The following is a 26,323-nucleotide window of genomic DNA, read 5'->3' as shown; positions in this document are numbered from 1 at the left end:
ACGTTCCTTAAATGAAAAATATAGTGACCGTGTTTTGCGATAACAGAAAACCAGAGTATTACAAAAATGCTATGAGTAATGTAGTAGTAACGTAGATAAGAAAAAAAATATTGGAAATACATTTTTTCTATCTATGTGGAAGTATTGGAGCACGTGCATGAGTGTATTGGATAATAAAAGAACAATTAAAACACAATTTTTAAGGTTTCCTCGATATCTTATTGTTAAAACCCTTATACATATATAAAAAAAGAAAATATTACGTAAAACAATGTTGAAGAGGAGCAATCAATTATATATTATGTATCTTAATACACATTGATCTTATCAATTTTCGCAAAATGTCTATCCAACTGTACTTATTTATTTCGTAATTTTAAATGTACAATAAAATTATAATAAAAATTAGATAACTGTATATTAAATTAGAGTAAATTAATTTCATTATTTTCTTCTAAGTTGTTAAATTATTTCATTGTATGTACTCTAGGCCTATTATGTGCATTTGAGCACGACATTAGCAAAGATTAATTTCTTTGCTGGATTATAAGGGTTAACGCTTTCCTTTAATATAATTGAACAGTAGTAGAAAGTCTCTGTTAATTAAATTAATAAATACTCTATTATTATCTGTTTCATGCATTTTATGTTAGTGTATGCGCGGATAATTAAAAATAAGGTTCCTTTATAACTAGTAGATAATATGATAACAATAATCCAAGTAGACAGGTACAATTGTAATAAATTATAAATTTCATTGATAAATTGATTAAACTAAAGAAAAGCAAATATAAACTTTGCTCAAATCAATAGATTCCACAGGATACATTAAGATTTCAAGTGCGTTCTTACCCATAATTCCCTTCATTTGCTGTACTTACTTTAATTAGTAATATATATATATACCTGTCTTTATCCAAAAATTTAATGAGAAAGGTCATTTTATTTTTAAATTTATAATTAAATACTCTTTTGTTAATAAGAAATAGAAACTATGTACATGTATAGATTCGCTATGTTTCTAATTGATTTTAATTGAAATATTATCAATTTCAACTGTAATTTTACTGTAATGCAAATGTGAATAAACTTATAAATCTAGAAAGTAAAATTATGTAATAACGTAAATATACATGTAAAATATTTTATAATTATTTACGACAATTTTTAATTATTTTACTTATTCGATTGTATCAAAATGGCAAAAAAATCTTATTACAAATTAGTATAATAAATGGATTTGTTTAGAATATAATAATTGTCACTTTTTATAGTCGGTAAAACAATAGAAGGGTGAGATTACGTTGCTTAATGACAATACTACGAACAATGAATAGTTTCTTTAACTTCGCGTTCTCTAACGTTAATACCAATGTACTACAATAATAAATAATTGATCATGCTTCTAAAACAGGTGACATTTTTAAATATCTCATGGTGTTTATCTCAAATTTTTAATTTTCAGTCTGAAAATTTGATTAACTATGACGCACTGTACACCGTGTGTAGTCGACCTCTACGGTAGTTAGCTTTTAAACGATTTTGTGTAGTCTACAGTTTAGTACAAACGTTGTTAGCGCTATGGCTACAACAACTAAGGAATATGAAGTGAAAAAAAAATCTAATTTAAAACCCGGAAAAAGGTATTTAATATTTATCTACATTNTAGAACAGCCCACATCCTTAACTATTTGCGAACAGTAATCTAATCTAGGTCTACCTCTACCCCTCCTAACTCCTGTTTCTGCCTCTAATATGTCTCTGACTAGACTTTAATGCCTGACAAGGTGTCAATCCTAGAAATAGGGAAAATTAACTAAATTATTTTTAATATTAGCAGGTCACTCAAATATATTTCTGAATTTTCATATTATGACATTAGATAATTTTCTAAAACAAGCGGAAATGCAATTATATTAAAAAAGTAGCAGTGTAGTGCCGTTAAATTTTTAATTTCCTTAATTCTCACCGTTAATCACTAATTCGGCGGCTTCAATTTAATTTTTTTTATCAACAAATGTGCAGGTGATTTTACAATACAATAGAAAAATTACGAATTTTTAGGGTTTTGTAAAACACACTCGTACTCCACTGCAATTGTTTTATAGCAAATGCAAATTGTTTGCTAATTGAAAATTGAACTGGAATAACCAATACAACTTTATGTGCCTTTGTATAAATTATTTTTACATTTGGAGTATTCATGGTGTTTACTTTTTTCATTTTATTACTGCGCAAATGAACAATTTGTTGTTAAATTATGCCCTTGAAGATGTGCCGATTTTCAATAATATTCTATTATTTCGAGTGCTCAAGTGAAACTTTTTTTCAAGTGTTGAACTTGTTAGTTAATAAGTAAAAACACAAGTACAGTTATACAACGATTTAACAGTTTAATCAACCTGTTAAACTAATTTAGGCAAGGTCGGGATCGCTTACGTTTTTAAAGTTTAATTTTTAATTTTATATTAATCGTACGTGCGTATTTTTCCCAAAAAAAAAAATAATAATTGTAAGGTAAACATTACAACAACCAAAATGCGCATTTAACACGCACCTTATAAATGGTCAAAAGTGATTATACCTACATGTACTTTAATTAGGTACTTAGACAAAGTGCAATAATTCAAATTATGGTAAAGGTCTAGATGATGGCCACCACCCACGAAGGGGGTGGGAGAGGGGGGGGTGATCGAAAGAGGAGGTCTTTCCCACCAATGTACCATAAAAAGTTCGTGGCGGTCTCACCCCCATAAAAAGTTATGGGGGTTCAAAGTTAATAAATACGCCAGTTTGTAAATATTTATATAGCCATTCTTAAACAATATTCAAGGGTAAAACTAATGAAAAATACATAAAAATATTAAGAAAGTTATATAAAACATTATTTAAATATCTTTATCAATAGGGTAGGTTAGGGTAGGTTATCGAGTTTTGTTCAACTGACCACACTGTTTCGATCCCCCACCTCCACCCGCTTGAAAATTATTTTTTTATTGAATTTTATTTGAATTATAGTGTATGAAAATTGTCAAAATAATCAACTTTAAACCCCCATAACTTTTTAGGGGGGTGAGACCGCCCAAATTTTTTATGGGGTTTTACTCAGATGAGCACCTTCTTTCGATCCCCCCTACCCTCTTTCGATTTCTCCTACCCCCACCCCATCTAACCCCCATAACTTTTTATGGGGGTGAGACCACTACGAACTTTTTATGGTACGGCGGTGGGGGAGACCTCCTCTTTCGATCCCACTCACCCCCACCCCGAAGGAGGTGGGGGGCCATCATCTAGACATTTATCTAAATTATAAGAATCCTTATGTACTTTATCAAATATTTTTAAAATACAACCATTTCTAAAACCTATGATTTCGCTAATCCATTATTTATTCTATTGACAAATACGGTAAGCGTAAGTTTGTAATATTTTTTAATGGGACTATTTCCAGTCACGATACAAAATTATGAAATTACCTGATTATAATTAAAATATAATTAAAGTTGTTGTCATTTAATCGGAATTTTTAATTTACAATCACCAATCTTTTGACGCACTGAGCATATGTAACGGTCAGTTTTCGGTCGTCATAAACTCATGGTTAGAACGTGGTAGTGACTGGGGCTGAATCATATGATTAAGTTAAGCTACGATATGGTGCAACTCTGATTGATATGTAAGAAACGCACCTTACATTTTTATTAAATACTTATGTTAAATCATAAACAACCCGTTGTCAACCTCTTTTGGAAAAAAAATTCTTTACGAAATCCTTTTCTGTACGGATGAAGACAATTGAAATGGATTTCCTAGAAGTAGGGAAAATGTAAACAACGTGTTATTTCATTTTCAATATTATCAATTTTTTGATAAGTTCCTCTTCGCTTATCGATAAATTGTTAATAATCATTTTTGTATTAATTCTCAATCAATCAAAATATTAAATTTCAATAGACACATATTGAAATGATTGAAACTTTGTTTCATGTAAAATCAACTAAACCTGATTTTTAAATAAATAACGCTTTTAGTTTTTGCAAAGATAAGTCATACACACACAAAACTATATAAAAAACTACAATCGTGGAAATTTTCATGAAAAATAGTACCAAAGATAGGGACAATTTACCACTACAATCTTATAATCAAATTTACAGTTACCATTAGTTAATCTTTTTACAAACAAGGGTGGTATTTTTTACCAGACGGCCTCTACATCGTTGTAGAAATAAATTATAAGGTATTTATTTAAATTTATAAAAATAAAACTTCCTAACTCACTGATTGAAACGCTTAGACCTATAGATAGCTGAAATTTTGCACAGAAGTTTTCTTTAAAATACGCGGAATAAGGAAAGATATTTCAAAATGCAACCCCTAAGACGGTGAAGTGGGGGTAGCAAACTTCGTAAGGAACATTTTCGCTTGTAGCAAAATTTACTTGAAGCCTTGTCTTAATGGTCTATGATAGGTATAATTAATCAAACACCTATTTGACAATTTTTACAAATGAACCCTCAGCGAGTGTTAAGGGGGGGGGGGTTAGAAAGCTTTATGGAAGAACAAAATTAATTTCCAAGGGCATTAAACGGTTCCCTCCGCGGGCCGAGCCGCGAGAAAAAAGCTAGTAATGAATGAATGAACGAAACGTTTTAGTTGTTGTATCAGCAATTAATATTTCAGCAGTGTCAGATTACCCAATTACCTAATCTACCTGCTATGTATTCTCTGCGATTAAATAATTGAATCGACAATAGTAATTTAAAGTTCGTTCATTTAATTTTTAGTTTGTATGAAGATACGGAAGAAAACATTGCGTGGTGGAAAATATGGAAACATCGAAGATACCAAATAGCTGTCTTGGCTCTGTTTGGATTTTTTAACATTTATAGTTTACGAACGAATTTGAGTATTGCGATTGTTGCTATGACAGAAAATAGGTCTGTGCTACTTGAAAATGGAACCACAATTTATGTAAGAATTTATACCTATTTAAAGTTATTTAAAATTTTATACCGTAATATACACGAAAAAAGAGCATCATAATTAAAATCATTATTTCTGTTGATCTGTAAATGTTAAACTGTAATATTTCAAATAACAATAAGAATTCCATTTGATACATTTAAACTTCCTGCAATTTGTATTGTTATTCATAAAAGCAGGTTTTTTTGCATTATCGCCTTCTGTCCTTGTTAAACTGTTTACGATTAACTCAGAACGGCACCTTATCATTAAAATTATAACTATCTACGTAATCGACATTCAATTTTAATAGATAAAATAGAAATACATAGCTGCACCATTTTTATTTTTGTTACACAGTTATGTACCTACTCCGTCAGTACAAAATATTTTGTAGATAATTTTTAATTATGCACCTGCTTATATATTCCCGTAATAATACCTACAATAATATACCAATGAAATTTTATAAACAAAAGAATTATTTTTGTCTTTAAATGTCCAAGAAGCATATATATTTTTGCTGTTAATTGTGGTCCTTGATATGTTCTTTTGGATGTTATTTGTAATTGGGGTTCCAGGCAAAAATCGCTTCAAAAAATTTTTTTTTCTCATTGGGGTTATTTTATAGGGTGGAACTAGATGTTTGAAGGTGGAGATTCACTTTTATGTGTATAGAAAGTTGCTCAGAACATCTCTGGGCAAATTTTCATCGATTTGCCGAAGGAGATGTACGATAATTGTAGCCCTGTCTATACATTTTTTTTAATAAAATCTATGGAAGAACGAAAAAGTTATGTTGTGGTAGTAAAAATTGATCTAATTATTCTCGATACTGTGGATTGATGACTGAAAGTCCTTGCTTAAATTCAGGATCTTCTGTTCTCAAGCGTCGATTTTCTTTCAGAAGGAGGAGGATCGGTCCTAAACTACGGCCATTAATCTCATATATCGAACACTATTTATTTATATACTATTGGTCTTAATTGGTGGATTTTGTCGTAGATATTACGAAATTTGGAAGATGTTTATGTGTGCTCATTAAAAATAGAAAATTTTTTTTGTTTTTTTTTTTTATTATAAAATGGTACATATTTGTTTCTCGCCTTCGAACATCTAGTTCTTTCTTAAATAATAATCTTCTCTAAATAAAAAGTGTTTTAGAGCGAGATTTGTCCCAATTCTAAAACTAATTGTTTTCTTTTTCTGGTTTTCATATCAACAATAGGAACAAGAGTTTGCTTGGTCTTCAACGCAACAAGGAGTCATTTTAAGTTCATTTTTTTATGGTTACATAACGACACAAGTACTAGGAGGTTTTGTATCTGAACGATACGGTGGTCAAAAATTTTTTGGTCTAGGCATATTTATTACAGCTGCCCTTACTTTACTGACCCCAGTTGTAGCAAAATATAGCTATGAAGGTTTAATAACTTTACGAGTCATCGAAGGAATTTTTGAAGTAAGTAGTACTTAGTTTTAGCGTACATTGTTACTGTCAACACATTACAAATTTACAAACAACCTTATATGACTATGTATACTATTGGGGCACAAACGACTAACAAATTTTTCTTATTAAACCGATTTCGATGAGATTCTGTGGTAAAAATGGTAATTAATATTTATTTTACGCGTCATAAACACGGTAAATAATCTGTCACCATTATAAAATACCTACTTTTACAAATGCGGTTTATGAAAGGATAATTTTGGAACTATAATTTAAAATAAAAACTACAATTTTAATGTGAATTCAAGTAATAGGTACCTATACAATCCCGTAGCATTTATGTACTTATTCCCTTATTTGACATTCTCGAGTTCATAAGTCTATTCTCTTTTGTAACAATGAAATAGTTACCTATATAGTAGCAAGCCATTTTCCTGTAAAAGCACAAGGCTAATCTATAAATAACAATTTTGAAAGCCATAATTTCATTATTAATTACGATTTTTATTTTGCAACTATAAAAACGGTTGATTTTTTACTTATCAGTTTTTCAAACAACAGACTTTTTGTTACATTTATCGCAGAATTGTTGATTTATTTATTAATTAAAAGTAAAATTGTAATATCAACTTCTTAAAAGTTAAATAATCGGTTTTGATAAAAGTAAAAGATATAAAAAAAATGCGACAAAGGCTCTCAAGTGATTCTGATATTACTTTTTATAATGGAACTTCTTATAACGAAACAATGTCTACAATGTATACATTATTTGAGCTTGGTTGTTTTTTAATTGTTGAACTAGCTACAAGAAGAAAAACTTTGCGCCCAGATCGCTTTAACATTATATTTGATCGTCAAGCATTAAAATTAAAATTCCATTGTTCTACATTTTAATGAACGAAAAAAAAAAAAAAAACAATTAAATTCACGCATCTAAGGGGGCTTATGCTAAAGTGTTAAATTAATGCTTTTAGGAAGAGGCGTACTCACAAGACAAATAAATAGTTCATCCATATCGCGGTGATTCCAACCCTAATTTTAGTAACTACCATTTTTTCGGAAAGCCAATAACAAACTTTCCCATAAAATATTTACAAAAAAGTTCTTTTGTAGTTTACAGATGTTTAATATTTATTACAGGGTGTCACATATCCATCTATTCATGCGGTTTGGGCGAGATGGGCGCCTCCATTAGAAAGAAGTCGTCTCACTACAATAGGCTATTCAGGCAGTTATATTGGAACGGTAGCAGCAATGACCATTGGGGGTGTAATCGCAGAAGAATGGGGTTGGGAAAGCATATTTTACTTTTTCGGTATGTAAATAACATACCTACTATATTATTTTTCATTATACGTAATTTTCAGGAGCAATTGGAGTGTTTTGGTTTATCTGTTGGTGGATTCTCGTTTATGAGAATCCGAACGAAGACAAATTTATAAGCCAAAGAGAACTGAAATATATTTTAACGTCATTAGAAAAAGAAAATGAAAAAAAGCTAAATGTAAAACATCCATGGAAGAAAATTCTAACTTCTCTCCCTGTTTGGGCAATCATTTTTAGTCATTTTTGTGAAAACTGGGGTTTTTATACACTCCTCACACAACTCCCGAGGTTCATGAGAGGTAAGGTGATCACGTCTGTCAAGAAACAGTAGAATTATCCATTTATAATCCATTAAAAATATAGTTATTATCAATTTACGTAATGGCTACACTTACGCATTACCAGTGTTAGATAAGTGTTTTTGAATAGTTAATCAGAAACGGATAGACCTCAATAATTATATCTATCTATTCTCATTATTGCTAATTGACAGCAGCATCAGCTAATAATCATAATTAAAATACCCATACATTAATACACGTATATCTAACTTTCTTTTAGCTTAAGAAGCTTCCAACAGTAATTATTGCGACATACTGCGCCTTCTTCATGTGGAAGAACTTTAAATTCGTTAAATTTCTTTTATCTGAAGAAGGAAATAATTATTGTGGCATCAACAAAATAATTTTGCAGCTACAACTGCATTATTAAATTTTCTTAATAATACATTTAGTAGAAGGTCGAAGCTGTACAAAGTAATCTCTTTTTGCAAATAACTGATTAACGAGGCTTAAAACTCGTCTTGGTATTTATCTGTCCAATGTTTTATCTGCTGCTGTAGCAGACATGCTTAGGGTTTAGGGCTAAAAGTTCGATTTATTTACACTAAAGCTAATGAACCTTGAGGGGGTAGCTGGCGAAACGTTGATTAGGCTGCTGCTGGAATACAGGGGAAAGACAATATCTCATTGGGCACAGTCAATCAATCGGCCGTCAGAGCCTAAGTCACTTAAATCTATTTTTTTCTTGTTGCTTTCAGAGATGCTGAATTTTGATATATCATCAAGTGGAATATTATCTGCGTTACCATACGTAGCCATGTCCATCTGTACCGTTTTGTCTGGGTTTTTGGCTGATCTGCTCTTAAGCAAAAATTGGTTAACAACGACGCAAGTTAGAAAGAGTTTCAATTGTAGCGCCTTTCTCTCCCAAACCGTTTTTATGTTAGCAGCGGGTTTTCTTTTGGAACGGGTAGGTTCGACCATCTGCCTCACTTTCGCTGTAGGACTTGGAGGATTAGCCTTATCTGGTTTTGGGTATAACAATCTTTTCATTAATTAGTCAACAAACTTTTTATACATACATTGATGTTATCCAAACTAGATTACATATGTTGTCGAAAAATTGAAATCAAAATGAGAGAGATTAATACATTGAAAATTTCTCTCTTTTTCTAACAGTTACTTTAGAAGGAGACAGAGAATTGTTTTGTCACTCCCTTCGTGTTCTAATCTCCATTTTGTTTGATCTATTTGTATCATTATAATAAGGTCGTCAGTCCTAAGACTGGACTTGGACTTGGATAGTTTCGTATCCATAGCTAATCTTCACATTTCTTTAAAACAAATACATCCCACATCCTTAACTATCTGCGAACAGTGATCTAATCTAGGTCTACCTCTGTTTCTCTTAACTCCTGTATAACCTATCTTGCCAATTTCTTGTTAACTTCCATAGAGTCCTCTGTTCTCCTGTTCTAATACCTCCCCTGTAACACCACATTTCAAACGCTTCTTCTTTTGCTGTTGTTTACTTTTATATTTGTATCATCATCATCATCATCATAAGGTCGTCAGTCCTAAGACTGGTTGGACACGTACCTCCACTCTTTCCTATCCTGAGCTAAACTTCGCATTTCCCTAAAACTAGAACAACCCACATCCTTAACTATTTGCGAACAGTAATCTAATCTAGGTCTACCTCTACCCCTCCTAACTCCTGTTTCTGCCTCTAATATGTCTCTGACTAGACCTTCATGCCTGACAAGGTGTCCTACCAACCTATCCCGCCTATTTTTTATTGACTTCCATAGAGTCCTCTGTTCTCTTGTTCTTTTTAATACCTCTTCATTTCTAACCTATATGTCTATTTTTTTATTACAGTGTCAATTACCTTGATATTGGCCCTTCCCATGCTAGCGTTATTATGGGTATCAGCAATACCTTTGCTACTATTCCTGGGATGGTTAGTCCCACGTTAACGGGTATTCTTGTGCCAAATAACGTAAGTATTTCATTTATTGGTTTATTATGAGTAACGAGATTACCAATTTTATTGTATTTACTATTAGACCGAAGCCGAATGGAGGAACATTTTTTACATTTCTGCTGGGATTTATTTGATAGGTTGTACTTTCTACGGTACTTGCGCTTCCGGTGAACTGCAGGAATGGTCATGGGATGCGAAAATGAAACGGGAAAAAGGAGTTGAAAATGAAGGATACGTACCCGACGAAAATGACAAATCGGTTTAATGTTTTGGGAAGTAATTACATTATCAATATCATTCCATTCCTAAATTATTAAAGATAAAGATCAACTTGAGTTTAGAGTAGTACAATTGGCTGGAACCGAAGACGATCATGTGCATTGTTATTATTTTATGTTTTCTATGTATTCTATTCTATTATTTATATTTCTTCTGCAAGCATAAAAACAATAGAATACTACCGAAACACTTTATATTTTGCTCAAATAATTAATAATTGCAAATTACAGGAAATGATCTTTATAAACTGTAACAATAACTAAAGTGTATTTCTGACATATTGTTTACAGAAAAACAACATTTTGATATATACTCTTCTTTAGCTCTTTTTGTTAATAAAGATGTTTAGTTCTACTTTATACTGTAGTTTTACTGTTCGACTTATATAAGTTTTCGTTTGGCATAATAAATTGTTTCATTTCTATCAATTTTCATGCCCATTTAACTGAACATGTCGTGAGCGATAAAGCAGTCCATTATAACAATAAATGCAATTAACAATTATTACCTTATCATTCCTAAAAAACATTTTTTTTTATTTGAACGAATACTCGGCAAAATAAATATACCTTTATTAATTAGCGTACGTACTACACACAACAGGAATGTAGTGACAACTCTCAATAATAAAAAATTTTTTAATAAGTGTTAATTTTCATATTAGGTTGACTTCTATCTATGATAGATTATCAAATATTAATGTGAAAATTCAGTTTTCTATTTATACCAACTATAAATTACTTCAAGGGAAATATATATAATATAATTCGTATAAACGGAAAAATTAATTTTCACATCAATATTTGATATATTAACCACTATTAAATATGTCAGTGTTTCGTATATATATTATTAAATGATATATTAAACAAATTGTACTTTGAATTGTTTTTTGAGGTAAATACTAATTATCATACACTTTTTAACTACAAGCTCTAGTTATCTTAGTTATGTTTAGAAGAAAAACCAAGCCATGATACTTTTAAAGGGCGTAGGTCAGTTAGGCACTAAAAACAGGAATATATTGAAAGTACCCTCTAGTTGGGTAGATCGGGAGGAATTCGAGATTAATACCCAGTCGCAACGGACGGCTGGGTGTCTTTCGAAGATTTTCCTTCTTCCACAGAAACAAAAAAAAAGTCCTGCCGGTGTTCGATATTTGGCAAGTAAAAGTGTCTAACTGGAGGACTCCGGTTATAAAGGCCCGAGAAGTTATAAACTTATTTTGGCCGTGATGGCAGAACGTTAATAGTTTAAGAAAAGGGACGTTTTGACTTCGATTGTGGAAGATTCTTTCAGAAGTGGGCGTTTATTAAATAAAGCATTTAGGTATGCAATTAATGGGTTAAAAAAATAATAAATTCGTTGCTTGTTGCTTTATGTATGTCAATGTTTACAAATAGTAGAAATCAATTTCGTTACTAATTTTACAAAAAGGTGATAAAAAATGAAGGTCATTAGTAACGGAATATTTTTTTTTTCTTTTCGGTAATTCATACAATTTTTATTGTGTTTTCTATCAACGGTGCAGTTATGTTTTTACCATAAACCAGTTAGATTGTGATATCGCGCGTTGTTTATTCTTGTTATAAATTTTATACTTTTATAAACCTAATCTTCGGTATTAAATTAATCTACTGTAGAATGTACGTACTTTTCTCCGTTATAAGTATTTTTGCTTTAGTTGTCTTTCAGCGTGAATATTAAATAGGTAGGTACGTTCCTCTTATATATATATAAATAGAAAAAACGGTAGTAAGTATTTTATTTTTTGTTAGTTATTATTTAAGATAACGCTATATTCTTGTAAGATAAAACAAACAAACTTTGATACCAACCACTTTAATTAAAGTACCCCACAGTTGTCGACAGAACAGTGAGGTCCGGTCGATTATAATGAAACTTTGAGAAAATGTCCTTTGAATCATACTGATCAAGTCTCGGTAGCCACAAATCCCAAAAATTTCGAGTTTTTGGTTTACGAACGTTTAAAATTAGTAAAAAGCATAATAGTAGAAATCTTGCAAATGCAATGGGGTTTAAGTCGGATTTCCTGGATCCTGGATCCTGGAAATTATCTAAAACGCAGTTGCAGGATGCCTAAAAGCTCAAAATCAATCAGAGCTTAGTTGTTAAAATCAAATTCGGTGGTTTAAGTGACATTTAAATCCCTTCTTCTAAGTGATATCAATCCATGTCAACCTCGCATAATATACGAAAACTTCCATCAGAATGTAGTTATGAAGTTATTAGATAAGTTAGGATAATAATAAGAAACTCGACTTTTTTGGGTCGTAAAAGTATTGATCAGAAATTTTTCATGAAGCAGTCCAAGATACAAACTAGTTTATAATACAAACAAACACTATGATCTTTTTATCTCTACCAATTAGATAACTGAACTGTATCATCGCAAAAAACTCCTTTACCTATAAAATGCACGCAACAATTAGAGTAGATTTAATATATTTACGGTCTTATTTCGTTTCAAGAGCACCTACAAACCTACTTAGATGTTCTCATTTCTTGTCTAAAGGTATTTCGTATATCATATTATCGTAGGTAGCGAAATAGTCTCAAGTGGACATAGTTTATCAATTAATAGTAATTAACCGACCTGAAAAAACTAGTATCTATCATTTATGAACTGTTTGTTGTGTTTATAATTTCCATTATCATCTCTAATCGTTATACACCTAATAAAGCGATACAACTGGAACTGAGGATTAGTTAATTTAAGCTTAATACAATATTGATAAAAATTACTTTTTAACTGCATAAGTATATGATTGTTATCGGTGTTAATACCAGTGATTTTGATAATGTTGTTTACAATTTTTTTCTTACGTTAAACAGCGCACAGTTCATAAAAATCTTGGTAAATATCTAGATGATGATGGGGTGGGTGTGATAGACAGAGGAGGTCTCCCCCATCACTGTACCATAAAAGGTTCGTGGCAGTCTCACCCCCATAAAAAGTTATGCGGGTTAGACCCATCTGAGACCCAGGTGGGGGTAGGGGGGATCGAAAGAGGGTAGGGTGTTCGAAAGAGGGTGGTCACCTGAGTAAAACCCCATAAAAATTTGCAGTGGTCTCACCCCCATAAAAAGTTATGGGGGTTGAAAGTTGATTATTTTGAGAATTTTCATACAGTATAATTCAATAAAAAAAATATTTTCAAGCGGGTGGAGGTAGGGGATCGAAAGAGGGTGGTCAACTGAACAAAACCCGATAACCTAACCTAACCTAACCTACCCTATTGATAAAGATATTTAAATAATGTTTTATATAACTTTTTCAATATTTTTATGTATTTTTCATTAGTTTTACCTTTGAATATTGCTTAAGAATGACTATATAAACATTTACATGCCTAGAAATGTATAAAAATTGGCATATTTATTAACTTTGAACCCTTATAATCTTTTATGGGGGTGAGACCGCCACGAACTTTTTATGGTACAGTGGTGGGGGAGACCTCCTCTTTCGATACCGAAAGAAATAATACAAAAATAACAGTCGTATAATGTCACTGATTAAGAGAGTTAAAATGTACCCGATATAAGTAATTTTTTTTTATTAACTCGAAAGATTTGAAACCAGGTCGATAAATAATCATTTAGGTGTTTATCGTTTACATTTTAAACGTTATTTATCTGATATTTTTGTAGTTTCATGCATCAAAACTTCACTGTCATTTCGAGAGCGAATAATTTTAAATATGACCCATTTCGTCGGAGATTAAACAATAAAGAAATACACGGTGATGTTTAAGTAAAATTAATCCTTATCAGAAAACACTTGTACATTACATGGGCTCTCTAAAAAATACAAAGTAGTGGAGTACTTGATCTACCACAATGTATTTGTACATATTATTGATAGTCTCCTTGAAATTAACATATGTAGGTATTCGACCGAAAAAAAGATAACAATAACAATAATAAAAACAAAAATAGCTAAGAATATAATTAAAATATTATTACTGTAATTGCAAACGCAAGCATAGATAATAATAGACTATATATTTAACATATGTAGATATGTAAGAAGTGTTAGAGTTTTATAAATAAATCCATTCGTTTGTAGCCTATTCATTGGTTATGGATTAACCAAGTAATATCTATGTTATAATAAGTTTTTCATTATAGAGAGTTAAAAGTGCATTTTATAACAAATATGTACTACGTAACTATATAAAACCCAATATTAATTATGTATATTATATAATATAATTTAATTGCAACATTCCCTTCTAAATTTCGATCTTTATTATGGTCATTACGTTCAAGTCTTTTTATAATTACTTCAATAGTTATTAAAGAAGTTTAATCCTTCATTTCTAATATTTTTTGCATCCTGCATAGTGGATAGTGTACAAGTACTACAATTATTCAAAAGTTTTCTGAATGAATAACTCAAGACAATAGCAATCATTACTTTTTTTCAATATATCAATGATGTCTGAACTATTTATTCAACAGATTTTAATAGAACGAAAATGTAACTTTTAAGTCAAAGTGAAGCAATGCGAATATGAGGAAGTTTTCAAGGTTTTAACAATTCGCTTAATAAAAAAATTGCAAACAACGGTCGCTACTCATTTTACTCTTAATTCCTTATATCATATTCAAAATTATGTACACTATTAAGATTTATTTATAAGTCTTTAAGATTATTATTTTATTGTAACCTAGTGAAACATTATTATGAAAAGATCCACAACACGTGAACTTTAGAAATCCGGAAAGAGAATATAATGTTTTCCAAAAAACACATGGTCTTGAATTTCCCTTATATTGTATAACAAACCCCCAATTCTATTTTACATATTTCTGAAATAAATTGAAACATATTATGAAGTTGATTGTATGATCCTTATGGTCAAGAAACACTAAAAATCGTTTTTTATGTCGATTGCTTTTACTACATAATGCAAAGAAAAAGTTACTTATTATATAAACGTTTATGCAAAGTGTCTACTTAGTTGCAGAGCCTTTTTTTGCGCGTCGCACCAAGGCCTTAAGAGGTCGATTTCAATGAATACTAGATATTATTTTTTCGTTAACATAATGAGTATGAGTGTTATTATCAGTATTTATTATCCACTTGAATAGTTTAAATTCGACTTATCTTTTTAACTCGACAATAAGGCTGTTAAAACCATTCTCAAGCGACAGACTCGTAGGTAGGTGCTACCAGTGTTAAGAACGCTGTTCTTTTAATAGAACAGTTGATTGATAGTTTCTAACGTTTTTCTTAGGACTTACCATGGACTATTCAACGAAGTTAGTACTTATTCCATAAATACTATACTATGTAGCTACTAGTTTATTTTTATTGCGAATATGTGTGTCTCGTAGGAAGAAGATGGAAGAAACAGAGGAGACTATCCCAATTTGGAAAGTATGGAAAAGAAGGAGGTACATAATTTCCTTGCTTGGTTTCCTAGGATTTTTGAACATTTATACCATGAGGGTAACTCTGAGTATTGCTATTGTTGCAATGACTGAAAATAAAACAGTCACATTGGAAAATGGAACAATTACCCATGTTAGTATTTCTCATGTTCAAACGTGTTCATTGTGTGGTTTTGTTTACCTGTATCTATCGATAAAAAACCGCGCATAACGTTGAAAATAGTTAAATAACTCACTTGTATCTATATATTTCTGTTTCACTACCATCATTTACAATTTTTACTACTATTTATATTAAGCTTTTACTTATATACGACATTTTAGACTTACATTTTTGTTTTTACAAAAAATATATATTGGTCACCAAATTATTATTTCTTACTGTAATTTAAGAATAACACCTGATCGCACGCATCGATAATTTAATCTTTATTTTTTCTTCTTTCACAAATCATCGTGGATTTCACCTTTTAAATAATAATATTTAACAAAATTTTGGCAGGTGCAAGAATTTTCATGGAATAACAGGCAGACTGGTTTACTTTTGAGTTCATTTTTCTATGGGTATATTACCACACAAATTTTGGGCGGTTTTCTTGCGGAAAGGTTTGGAGGAAGGAAATTTTATGGCCTGGGAATTCTTTGTACCGCAATACTTACGCTGTTATCCCCAATTTGTGCAAAACAAGGATTCACAGCCTTGCTAATTGTTCGAATAGTAGAAGGAGTCCTTGAAGTAAGTTCAAGTTTTGTTAAAGAAAGAAATACAAAAATTGGGTCTCCAAGTTTTAAAATAAAGACTCATTAACTCAAAATAACCTACTGCATACATAAGTCATAAATTTTTAGTACCATTGCTACTATGAAACCGTTATAACATTATTTTCATTCTTCGTAATTCCTAAATATGCATAGTTAAATTATATTATTTATATAATTTTAAGGGGGTGACATACCCTTCTATGTTAGCTGTGTGGGCCAGATGGGCACCTCCACTCGAAAGAAGTCGTTTAGCCAACTTTGCTATATCAGGTGCCTATATGGGCACAGTAATTGGAATGACGATTGGTGGGGTCTTAACGGACTATTTTGGATGGGAAAGTGTATTTTACGTGTTTGGTATTGAGAATACATAAAAGCATTTATTAATAATGGTCTCAACCAATTGTTTAATTTTTTAGGAACCGTAGCCATTGTATGGTTTTTATGTTGGTGGTTTATAGTCGCTGAATCGCCTAGTCTGGATCCCCATATTAGTAAAAGAGAACTGGACTACATTTTGGGTTCATTGAATAAAGAGAATGACACACTTCGAGATGTAAAACATCCATGGGGAAAGATTTTAACTTCATGGGCGGTGTGGGCCATTATTATAGCACATTTCGCAGAAAACTGGGGCTTCTATACACTTCTCACACAGTTGCCAACATTTATGAAAAGTATGATTATTTTTACTACAACTTGTATATAATTCTATTCAAGTAATGTTTTTCTTACGCTAAAAGTATTGAAAACATTATTTTTTAGCCGTCTTGAACTTTGATCTGTCTTCTGGAGGATTTTTATCATCTTTACCCTACCTCTGCATGTCAATATGTACAGCCATGTCAGGAGTTTTGGCCGATACGTGTTTAGAAAAGAAATATCTAACAATTACACAAGTTAGAAAAATATTTAATTGCTCGGCATTCTTAGGGCAGACCATATTCATGTTGGCTGCAGGATTTCTCTTGTCACCTGTAGGTTCAACCATCTTTTTAACATTGGCCGTTGGATTTGGCGGATTCGCCTGGTCCGGTTTTGGGTAATGCTACCTCCTCTTTCATAATTACTGTAAACATTATAACAATTTAGTTATATGTTGTAGGGTTAATTATTTGGACATAGGACCATCACACGCTAGCGTTATTGTTGGAATAAGTAACACTTTTTCAACATTACCCGGTATAATAAGTCCTACACTGACAGGATTTATTGTGAAGCATAACGTAGGTTTCAATAAAATAGTAAAATCAACAATTTGCTGACTTAGGTTACGAGGTTGCACACTTAATTGTTTATTTTAGACTGTTGCTGAATGGAGAAATGTATTTTACATTTCTGCTGGAGTTTATCTATTTGGATGTGTAACTTATGGATTTCTAGCGTCAGGAAATTTACAGAAATGGTCCTGGGATTACAAAACGCAACAAAAGAGGCCCACTGGAATCGAAAATAAAAGTTATTCCCCCGATAATTTCAAATGCGATCAAAAAAGCTGAATTGTTGTTGATTACGTCATCTACCTATTAAGGTATTATATTATTTACATAAGTTAAATATGAAAGTGGCGTAGAGAAAAGGCGGGGTTGCGGTTGGTGTGGTGTGGGTGTGGGTGTGGGGGTGAACCTGACATATAGAATTATTATTAGAACCTTCACTTCTGCAATTTCACCCCCTTGGCCACATCTAAAAGCAATTTTTGGTCTTCTACGCAATATTACCATTTGCCATTTACCCGATTATCAATTTTCATGCCTTACTTTGCAAGATCACCCCATCCCTTCCCACATGATTTTTTAAACATCCGAACGAAAGTCTATACATCTAGACATTTACCGTGTCCTCAATGCAATAATATCGCGATCACTATCATCGGTTTTAATTATCGATTTCCTTGAAAAAAATTCATAATTATTTAATATAAATTAGTATTAATACAAATAAGTGTTAGTAAAATNCTTTTCAGAAGTGGGCGTTTATTAAATAAAGCATTTAGGTATGCAATTAATGGGTTAAAAAAATAATAAATTCGTTGCTTGTTGCTTTATGTATGTCAATGTTTACAAATAGTAGAAATCAATTTCGTTACTAATTTTACAAAAAGGTGATAAAAAATGAAGGTCATTAGTAACGGAATATTTTTTTTTTCTTTTCGGTAATTCATACAATTTTTATTGTGTTTTCTATCAACGGTGCAGTTATGTTTTTACCATAAACCAGTTAGATTGTGATATCGCGCGTTGTTTATTCTTGTTATAAATTTTATACTTTTATAAACCTAATCTTCGGTATTAAATTAATCTACTGTAGAATGTACGTACTTTTCTCCGTTATAAGTATTTTTGCTTTAGTTGTCTTTCAGCGTGAATATTAAATAGGTAGGTATTTTGATATTATGTAACTTACTTGCTCGCTTTTGTTTTTACAAATAAAGTAAGAATGATCTACAAAAAATTGATCTAAAATCGAATTAAACTGAGGCCTACAAATATTACGTCAGCATTATTACGGATGAAAGAAAGTTTCATCTTTACTGACAAATGAAAATTCCAAGTTAAGTTTGCAGCTTATTTGTTGCGTAACAGTAATTTATTTAATTATCGTATTATCAAATTAATTAAATAAAAATGCTTTTGACTTTGGGTTAGTGTAGTATAGCTACACTAATTGCTATTTATTTCTTTTTAAGTACAAAAATACTTAGTAATTACGTAATATTAAAAAAAAAAAAGAGAATCAACCTCTAGAGTAATAAATGAACACTTTTTGGGGTGCTCTGCCAACGTACACATTCTTTTTACTTATGCAGTTAATTTTTGCTTTGGTCAAATTATTTATTAACTTTGCGATAGTGTGCATACACAACAACTGGGAAGCCAAAATAGATCCGAATAAAGATTATTTCCTGTACCCTCTAAAGCAACTAGTCTTTTTTGTATATATTTTTGTTCACATCTCGATGTATAACCAGTTGGCAAGCCGCAAAGACCGCTACATTGTTGAGAACTATAAAATAGGAAAAACTCAAGCTTAAAAAAAAATAAAAAAAAAAAATACCAACACACACTATCCTTTTTGACCCTTAATAAGTAGGTATTAAAGGATCCCGCTAGATCGGGAAATAGCCCTCTGTCAAACGGTGATGCCGAATTCCCTCCCGCAGGTAGTTTTGGTTAAAATATAGATAGTCGAATTCCCTCCCGGGTACTAGCCGAGTTCCCTCCCGTTCATATCAGCTTCGATAATTAAAGTAACGACTACTTACCGATTTTATTTATCGAAAATAAATATATGTTTATAGTGTACTTCAGTACTTCAGTAAATTAAAGATAAAATAATTTCAGAATGAAAACACATATCAGTTATGAAATGTTTATTTATTTAATTTTAAAATGGTTTCCCACTACCTTAACAAACTCAATGTTTGGAAATTCGTGTGCGTCTAGCTTTTTGATGCAATCATCCAGAAAAACTTTATTAGTTTTAGTTTTTCTAGTATTTGATTTTTTAAAATTATATGAAACACTTTGTATTGTAACGTAAATTCCAGATTGAAAATCTATCAATTAAGGTTCGCCGCCGTTGGGAGGCAATTGATGTATAATTAGGAGGGAATTCGACATACGGAAAATTTTAACCTTAATTAAAAACAGGTATATGGGAGGGAACTAGGCATTATCCCTGTCAAACTCGTTGAAACTTCGGATTCTGGTATTTCTCTACGTCTTAATGGGCGCTAAGTAGTCAAACATTCTTTCCCCATAGGTATACCATGGTGTTGAGGTGTACTACATTTTTGCAGAGTACATTCCCATCCCTGGTTCGAAATCATGACACATATGACAGACACATTCACGATATGTATGAAATACACATAGATATGATACCTTGGAAGTACTTTCGGAAGAATGTAATTTGATTATCACGTCGAGAACTTACAAAATTCAAAGTTTCGTTAAGGATCTAGCAGGATCCTTTACTTTTTACTTGTATTTTACGTATGGCAATGGCTTTCAACAGTTAACTAAAGTTCTTATTTAAACCAATTGTACGAATGCAGCCGTTGTCCAATGTGCTATTAGTTTTCTGGCCGTCGCCGTCGTTTGGAGAGGAGAATAATCTCCAAGCGACGACGAAAAGCAAGGACAATTTTATAAATACAGATAGCGATCCTTCATCCAACTCAGATCAGTTTTAAATAATAATACAAATTATGAATTTCCCAGCAAAACAGGACAAACTAAATTTGTACTTTAAGGTATTAGTACAAGTAATATTTAATGTGTACTTACACACAAGTTTCACTCCTTACTAACTGAGTGAACTTAGCATTTCCTTCCTGTACATTGACAACATACATCCAGTTGCCCTGGGAGTTCATAGCAGCCTCAGGCATCACAAATTGTGTTCTCGCTTGACATAATGTTTGACCTGTTGGATTGCTTTGTCTTTTTCTTCGATTATGAATCGAAGAAAGAGTCACATTAGATGCAGTCAACAAGGTCGCTAATTCCCTTCGATGTCTTCGAACTTTAGTGGATCTTCTACTTCGTGTTTTCAAATGACCTTTGACGTCTCGGATTGGCCTGATGATTAAATGCACACGCATGTGAAGTAAAAAAAATCATTTAAACGGATGTATCTATTAAATTTTCAAATTATCCACTTTTTAAAGCTATTTCATTTTTTTTCTTCTGGTGTTTTGCATTAAAGCAATGTGATCGCTTTTATAAATTATTGTTTGAACTGTTTTCCAAGGTCAGTAGGTACATTTTAAAAATGACATTAAACATCCCAAACACGTTAGTTACATTGAACTTACTGTTATCACGCAGGTATATGTATAATATACAGATTTTTATTCGGAGATGTTAATTTATATGCAAATTAGAGAGACATCATTCAAGGTCTGAATTATTCAATTAATGTGACAATCGTGACCATTTATTTATTATAAGTAAATAGTTTGAAATTGTCTCGAATGCATTTCCGTACGGGCACACGTGAATTGTACACCCGACAGAAAAATAGTTCGTTATTAAAGATTTACATAAAGTGTTAGTGTTTCTAAATTAGAAATCAATAAAATCGACGTTAAAAAATGCAGTAAAACTTTTTCGTTGATTCACTGATGTTGCAGTGAAAGTTTTTAACTTTTTAATATGTGAATCATGTACAGTTTGACCGTTAAAGTTCAAATATAAAGAACGATTCAGTTTAATTGTATATTTATGCATTTTTTAACAAAGTGAAACTTTGCGATGAGTCAAACTGAAAAATGAAACTTTTAAAACTTCGAATGCAAACAGAGGCGCACCACCTATTACTATACTCAAACGCAGCGATTAAGAAAAATGGAAGTAATTTGAAAATGACCTATCAAGAAGATTATTTTAAGGTAGTTAATCCAACAAAGTATGATTTTGATGATGAATTTCTTAGTGATTTTAAACACTCTTTCTTATTTCATCTACTTGAGGCTACTTATCCAACTGACCTTTGCCACCAATCTTTAGAATTGTAGTAATTGTAATTATTCTGGGGTTGAGGAAAGTTTTGCTGTTGTTGCTGATAATTATTGAACGGGTTATAGTAACCAGGCCTGTTGTATTCTTCCTGCTGCTTGTAGAGAGGTTTGTAGTTGAAAAGTTGGTTAGATGAAACTTCTTCTTGGTTCGAGTACGGCCTTCTTTCTGGATACCCGAGAAAATCCGAAAAATTTCTACTTGGTGGAATATACTGATTACTAAGAGGATTATAATTGTGGGTAAAGGGAGGTTTTGGTATATATATTGGTTCAGGAAGATGATTTTCCGGAGATAATAAATTTGGAGGGCCGTAAACAGGAAGAGGCTTATGACTGTAGTTTTCGGTGGGGTAAGGATGTGTGTAGGAGTTGAACTCCTCAGGACTTTCATCTAAGAAAAGGGTCCTTTTGTCATATCTCCAAAGAGTTATTAGATGTTTTATTAATTCTCTAAAATAAAGTAGAAGAATGTTTGTTAAGTTTGGGCTATTGACAAATGAATAATAATTAAATTTTTTGTCCAAGATTATTACTTTGGATAATGAGGAGAATGTTCGCAATACGTTAACCCTGGTCTAGCACACGATGGTGTTTTACCCGGAGGGGCAGGTACGAATAAGCACGGCTCGCCCCCATAAAGGGGCGAACATACGGCATCAGTCTCTGGGGTGTGTAAAATAAATAAGAAACCCTGTAACAAAATTATAAATATTTCAGCTTTAATTGCTATCTACTTGAGAAATTAGCAAATTAGCCACCAGTGAATCAATCATATCAGATAATAAAGGATAATTTTTATAGTAAATTTTTTGCGAAGACACCTTTAAATATAGTATAATATTAATTGTCAATATTACAAATAAATCAATAAATGTACAAAGGTTATATGCAGTACCTAAATTATTAATACATAAGTTGTTTAGTAATGGTTAAAGCAGAGTTCTAATTTGATTGAAATTATATAAAGTAATTATAAAATTAATAGGTAGATGTAAAGGGAACATTCGCCAATTTTTTTTGTAAGTTACCCTAAAGTATAAAGTAGAAATTGGTGATAGCGTCTATTAATTTATTAAAAAAAGCGTAGGTAATTGTGCAAATTTAAATTTATCTGATTTTGTTGTGCAGGTAACATCCATTGGCATTGATGCCAGATACAAGTTCATGTGATTTGTTTCCCTTTTTGTAAATTTCGTCAGTATTTGTGGTTTAATTGGCTAAATGGTCATAATTTCCCTCTAGAGCACGCCGTTATGTTCACTGTTCATACTCGTCAAGCGTCAATTTCATCACAAAGAGATAGCGATATATTAAAGAAGAAAGTTTTTTTGCTAAAACGTCCGCAATTGGGATTCAATTGAAACTTCAACAATCAAAATTCAAAACACGTACGTCGAAGAAGAAAGTGTAAGTAAGAGGATTTTCTTGTTATCTGTGTCGTGCCAGACAAGAACGAACGTAAAATCAAGCCGGCCGGTCGTGGGAAAAGTAAAATGCTTTTATTTTATATTACACTTCAATGGTTTTTCAACTCATCATTACTCACATAGTTACAAATTCATATTCTTTCACTTTCTCACAAATGAAGCGTATGCAACATAACAATTGACGACAAACAATGCGGCGGAAGACTTTTATTAATATTCACAATGTAATCGAACGATTAAAAAACTCAATACTAAATTCCATTTGATTTTTTAACAGCAATAAAATGATACAAGCGAATAAATTGGTCGTAACTTTTATCTTAGTGGTTTATTAAACTCTTTTTTAAAGAGAGAGGAATAAGATCGTCGCTGAATTAGCAGTTATGATGATGTTGATGATAATATTGATGAATATTAATGATATAAAACACTTTACTGTTTCTCTTTAAAAATATCTAATTAGCTATCCATTTTCTTTTCTAATGAGGGGTTTTAAAATTATACCGTTAAGTTAATATTTTGAAATATTCCTATTTATTTAAGTAATACATTGTTGTTACTGAATATACGTAGCAGTTCTAGAGCAGCATAATCAGGAAATTTGTAAAAGTACAAGAATGCGCTTACTAATAACATCAGAAAAGTAAAGTAGGCTGTTAAAATGTAGATCACCCAATATGGTCCTTCGCAACATTTCGCCCACCATCCACTTTAAATTAAACAATACATAAGTAAAAAACATTTCCAGCTGACAGATAATTATTATTGGCAAACGCATAGTTTCCTTCTAGGTAAGTATATCAACGTTTCAAATCGCAATTAAAAATTCTGTTGAAATTCCTTGCATACAAACAAGGGCGTGGTCAAGTGTCCTTTTTGTCATCGTTGTAGCACTACCATTTAATTACCTGCAAGTTTCAACCACAGGCGGAAGTCATGTATTTATTTATTTGTTTTTTTTGTCATACAGAATTCTATGCCCTTCACACTTGAATTCGTTTCATTCCAGTACTTATTTCTTAAGTACTTGAAAAAAACACGCGTGACGCGTCCAAAGTACTGTCTTTATGTTACAATTACAATATCCGTTATAGGTATGTCATTACATGAGTTATATTTGTAACTGAAACATTTCTGTCTATTATTCAATGGAAGATTCACGAAAATTTGTAACATTATACTAAATTAATTGCAGGATCATCATGCCACATTACAAATAGGTACTACAGTAAAAAGTATTAAAAGTGTCCTATTGCTTCTTAAAAACCGAAACATTAGTTAGCGGTTACAACTAATAGTCAGTAACGCTTCAAGTATTCGATAGTAAATTTGTGAAAAGTTGTGATAATATATGAAAAAGGTAATGACCTATTTCTCTACTCCACTATTAGACAAAAATCAGAACGTTTAATAATTCTTTTTTTATTAGAAAGGCTATATATTGTAATGTCCGTGGGTTTAACAAAATTAACTTCTAATACTGATAATGACAAAAACTGTTTATTTACACTACTGTTGATATATCACTATTCACTGCGTTATTTATTTCACTGCTATCACTGTCAATTTATTTCTCGATTCACTTCTGCAACGGTCAATTTATTTCTGCTCCTGTCGGCGATCGTCTCTTCCTTTAAATACTCTTTTGTTTACCTTCGGGACCCTTCTGGAAACATCCGGATAGTTTATTTTTTCTGCTTTCTTAGAACGCAGGTACGACACACACATTTACAAATACGGTGCACACGAAGAAAGCCGTCCGCGGCTAGTCGGCGAATCGATAAGCCGTTCACGCACGCAAACATACTCGTGCTCGCTACAATATTAAGGGTGGTACCAATTAAAGAAGGCATTCCACTTCTAAGGGTTGATTTGAGGATTATGAAAAAATGGTTGAAGAAGTTAATGAAACTTCGTTACTTCGATCAGATCTTTTTATTTAACTTTTTCGTTTAAGTTTGTCTATAGAGGCAAAGTATTAAAGTTGGTTTTTGCACCTTAGTACATTTAAATTAAATCAAAACGTCACATCGTTTTTTAACAACAAAAAAAGTACCGGTCATCAGCTTTTATAAATGTATTACCAGACATAAGAATGATTTATTAATAAAGAAATAAAATTAATGACTCAATAACTTGAAAAGTAGGTATACATATATTATTATAATAGGTATAATACAGGTGACACTAATTTAAAAAGCAAATGCTCAACTCAATCGAGCGGCTAAATCGCTTCAAATCTGTGATCTAAGACACTTATCTAAAAGTATTATAAGCTAAAATGTTTTACATCGATATGTTTACATATTAGGCGGCTGATTCAATTTGCGAACCCTCGACTGAACAACCTGACGAAATTAAGATGACATGTTAAACAGATACTTTGATTTGACGTGATAATACGATCGGTCTCGTTCTATTACTGCGCTAACGTCATTAATCGCAGAATTACGTAACTACATTTTTAGGACACGAGACTGCTTATAACAAATCTTCCTTCTGCAAAGATTTCCGTTTGAGTGGTAACAAAAATTTCCCTTTACAGTTTTTTTGTAGAGTTCCTTTAAAAAATCTGCGTTTGCTATTATAATGCAATAACGAAGAAGGGCATAACGCAACAAGAACGAAAAAAAATCTTTGTTATCTGCAGATTTTTGCAAAGGCAATTATATTGGTATTGCAGTAATATTAAATGTGTTCAATCAAAGTAAATATAATAATAAAGGCTTTCACTACCACTGAGGTTGTCAACCGCAGTAGCTGACGAAACGTCTGGACAGAATAGTTGACTTAGACCACGGCCCTATAGCCAGAATCTTTATTCTACTAATCAAAGTTAAATCTACAAAAAATCGTTTAAACGTAAAATAGAGCGAAATGTTTTATGATTGGGAT

The 26,323-nt window shown here is 31.6% G+C and overlaps 3 protein-coding genes across 5 annotated transcripts in view; 2 read left to right on the top strand and 1 right to left on the bottom strand.

Annotated features, from left to right (window-relative positions):
* The first annotated feature begins 1,501 nt into the window (after positions 1 to 1,501).
* Positions 1,502 to 10,650, top strand: LOC108744990 (sialin). The gene is made up of 8 exons (XM_025977238.1): positions 1,502 to 1,643; positions 4,788 to 4,974; positions 6,194 to 6,427; positions 7,559 to 7,733; positions 7,786 to 8,043; positions 8,784 to 9,060; positions 9,907 to 10,027; positions 10,095 to 10,650. Exons 1-8 carry the CDS (start codon positions 1,582 to 1,584, stop codon positions 10,275 to 10,277), a joined length of 1,497 nt encoding a protein of 498 aa, XP_025833023.1. The 5' UTR covers positions 1,502 to 1,581; the 3' UTR covers positions 10,278 to 10,650.
* Positions 10,651 to 11,850: 1,200 nt separating this feature from the next.
* Positions 11,851 to 18,425, top strand: LOC108745040 (sialin). 3 transcript variants are annotated; one of them, XM_018481079.2, is made up of 8 exons: positions 11,851 to 12,002; positions 15,656 to 15,845; positions 16,215 to 16,448; positions 16,657 to 16,831; positions 16,894 to 17,151; positions 17,240 to 17,516; positions 17,580 to 17,700; positions 17,779 to 18,425. In XM_018481079.2, the coding sequence occupies exons 2-8, from the start codon at positions 15,663 to 15,665 to the stop codon at positions 17,971 to 17,973; spliced, it is 1,443 nt and encodes a 480-aa protein (XP_018336581.1). In that variant the 5' UTR covers positions 11,851 to 12,002; positions 15,656 to 15,662; the 3' UTR covers positions 17,974 to 18,425. The 3 variants fall into 3 exon arrangements, with proteins under 3 accessions (XP_018336581.1, XP_018336582.1, XP_018336580.1); XM_018481080.2 differs by having other exon boundaries at positions 11,851 to 12,006; XM_018481078.2 differs by lacking the exon at positions 11,851 to 12,002 and adding an exon at positions 15,448 to 15,580.
* Positions 18,426 to 18,850: 425 nt separating this feature from the next.
* Positions 18,851 to 26,323, bottom strand: part of LOC108745041 (protein spaetzle 5) — a 30,466-nt gene continuing 22,993 nt past the window's right edge. The window contains exons 3-6 of the mRNA XM_018481081.1: positions 22,535 to 22,692; positions 21,972 to 22,451; positions 20,767 to 21,060; positions 18,851 to 19,480 (exon numbers count right to left, since the gene is read on the bottom strand). Of these exons, the coding sequence (XP_018336583.1) occupies positions 19,312 to 19,480; positions 20,767 to 21,060; positions 21,972 to 22,451; positions 22,535 to 22,692 (1,101 nt within the window). The 3' untranslated portion in view covers positions 18,851 to 19,311. The remainder of the gene's footprint in view (positions 19,481 to 20,766; positions 21,061 to 21,971; positions 22,452 to 22,534; positions 22,693 to 26,323) is intronic.

Source organism: Agrilus planipennis, unplaced genomic scaffold, assembly GCF_000699045.2.
Source record: "Agrilus planipennis isolate EAB-ADULT unplaced genomic scaffold, Apla_2.0 scaffold39, whole genome shotgun sequence".
Classification (NCBI taxonomy): Eukaryota; Metazoa; Arthropoda; class Insecta; order Coleoptera; family Buprestidae; genus Agrilus; species Agrilus planipennis.
The sequence above is the reverse complement of the archived record's forward strand: the minus strand, read 5'-3'. Positions and strand labels throughout refer to the sequence as shown.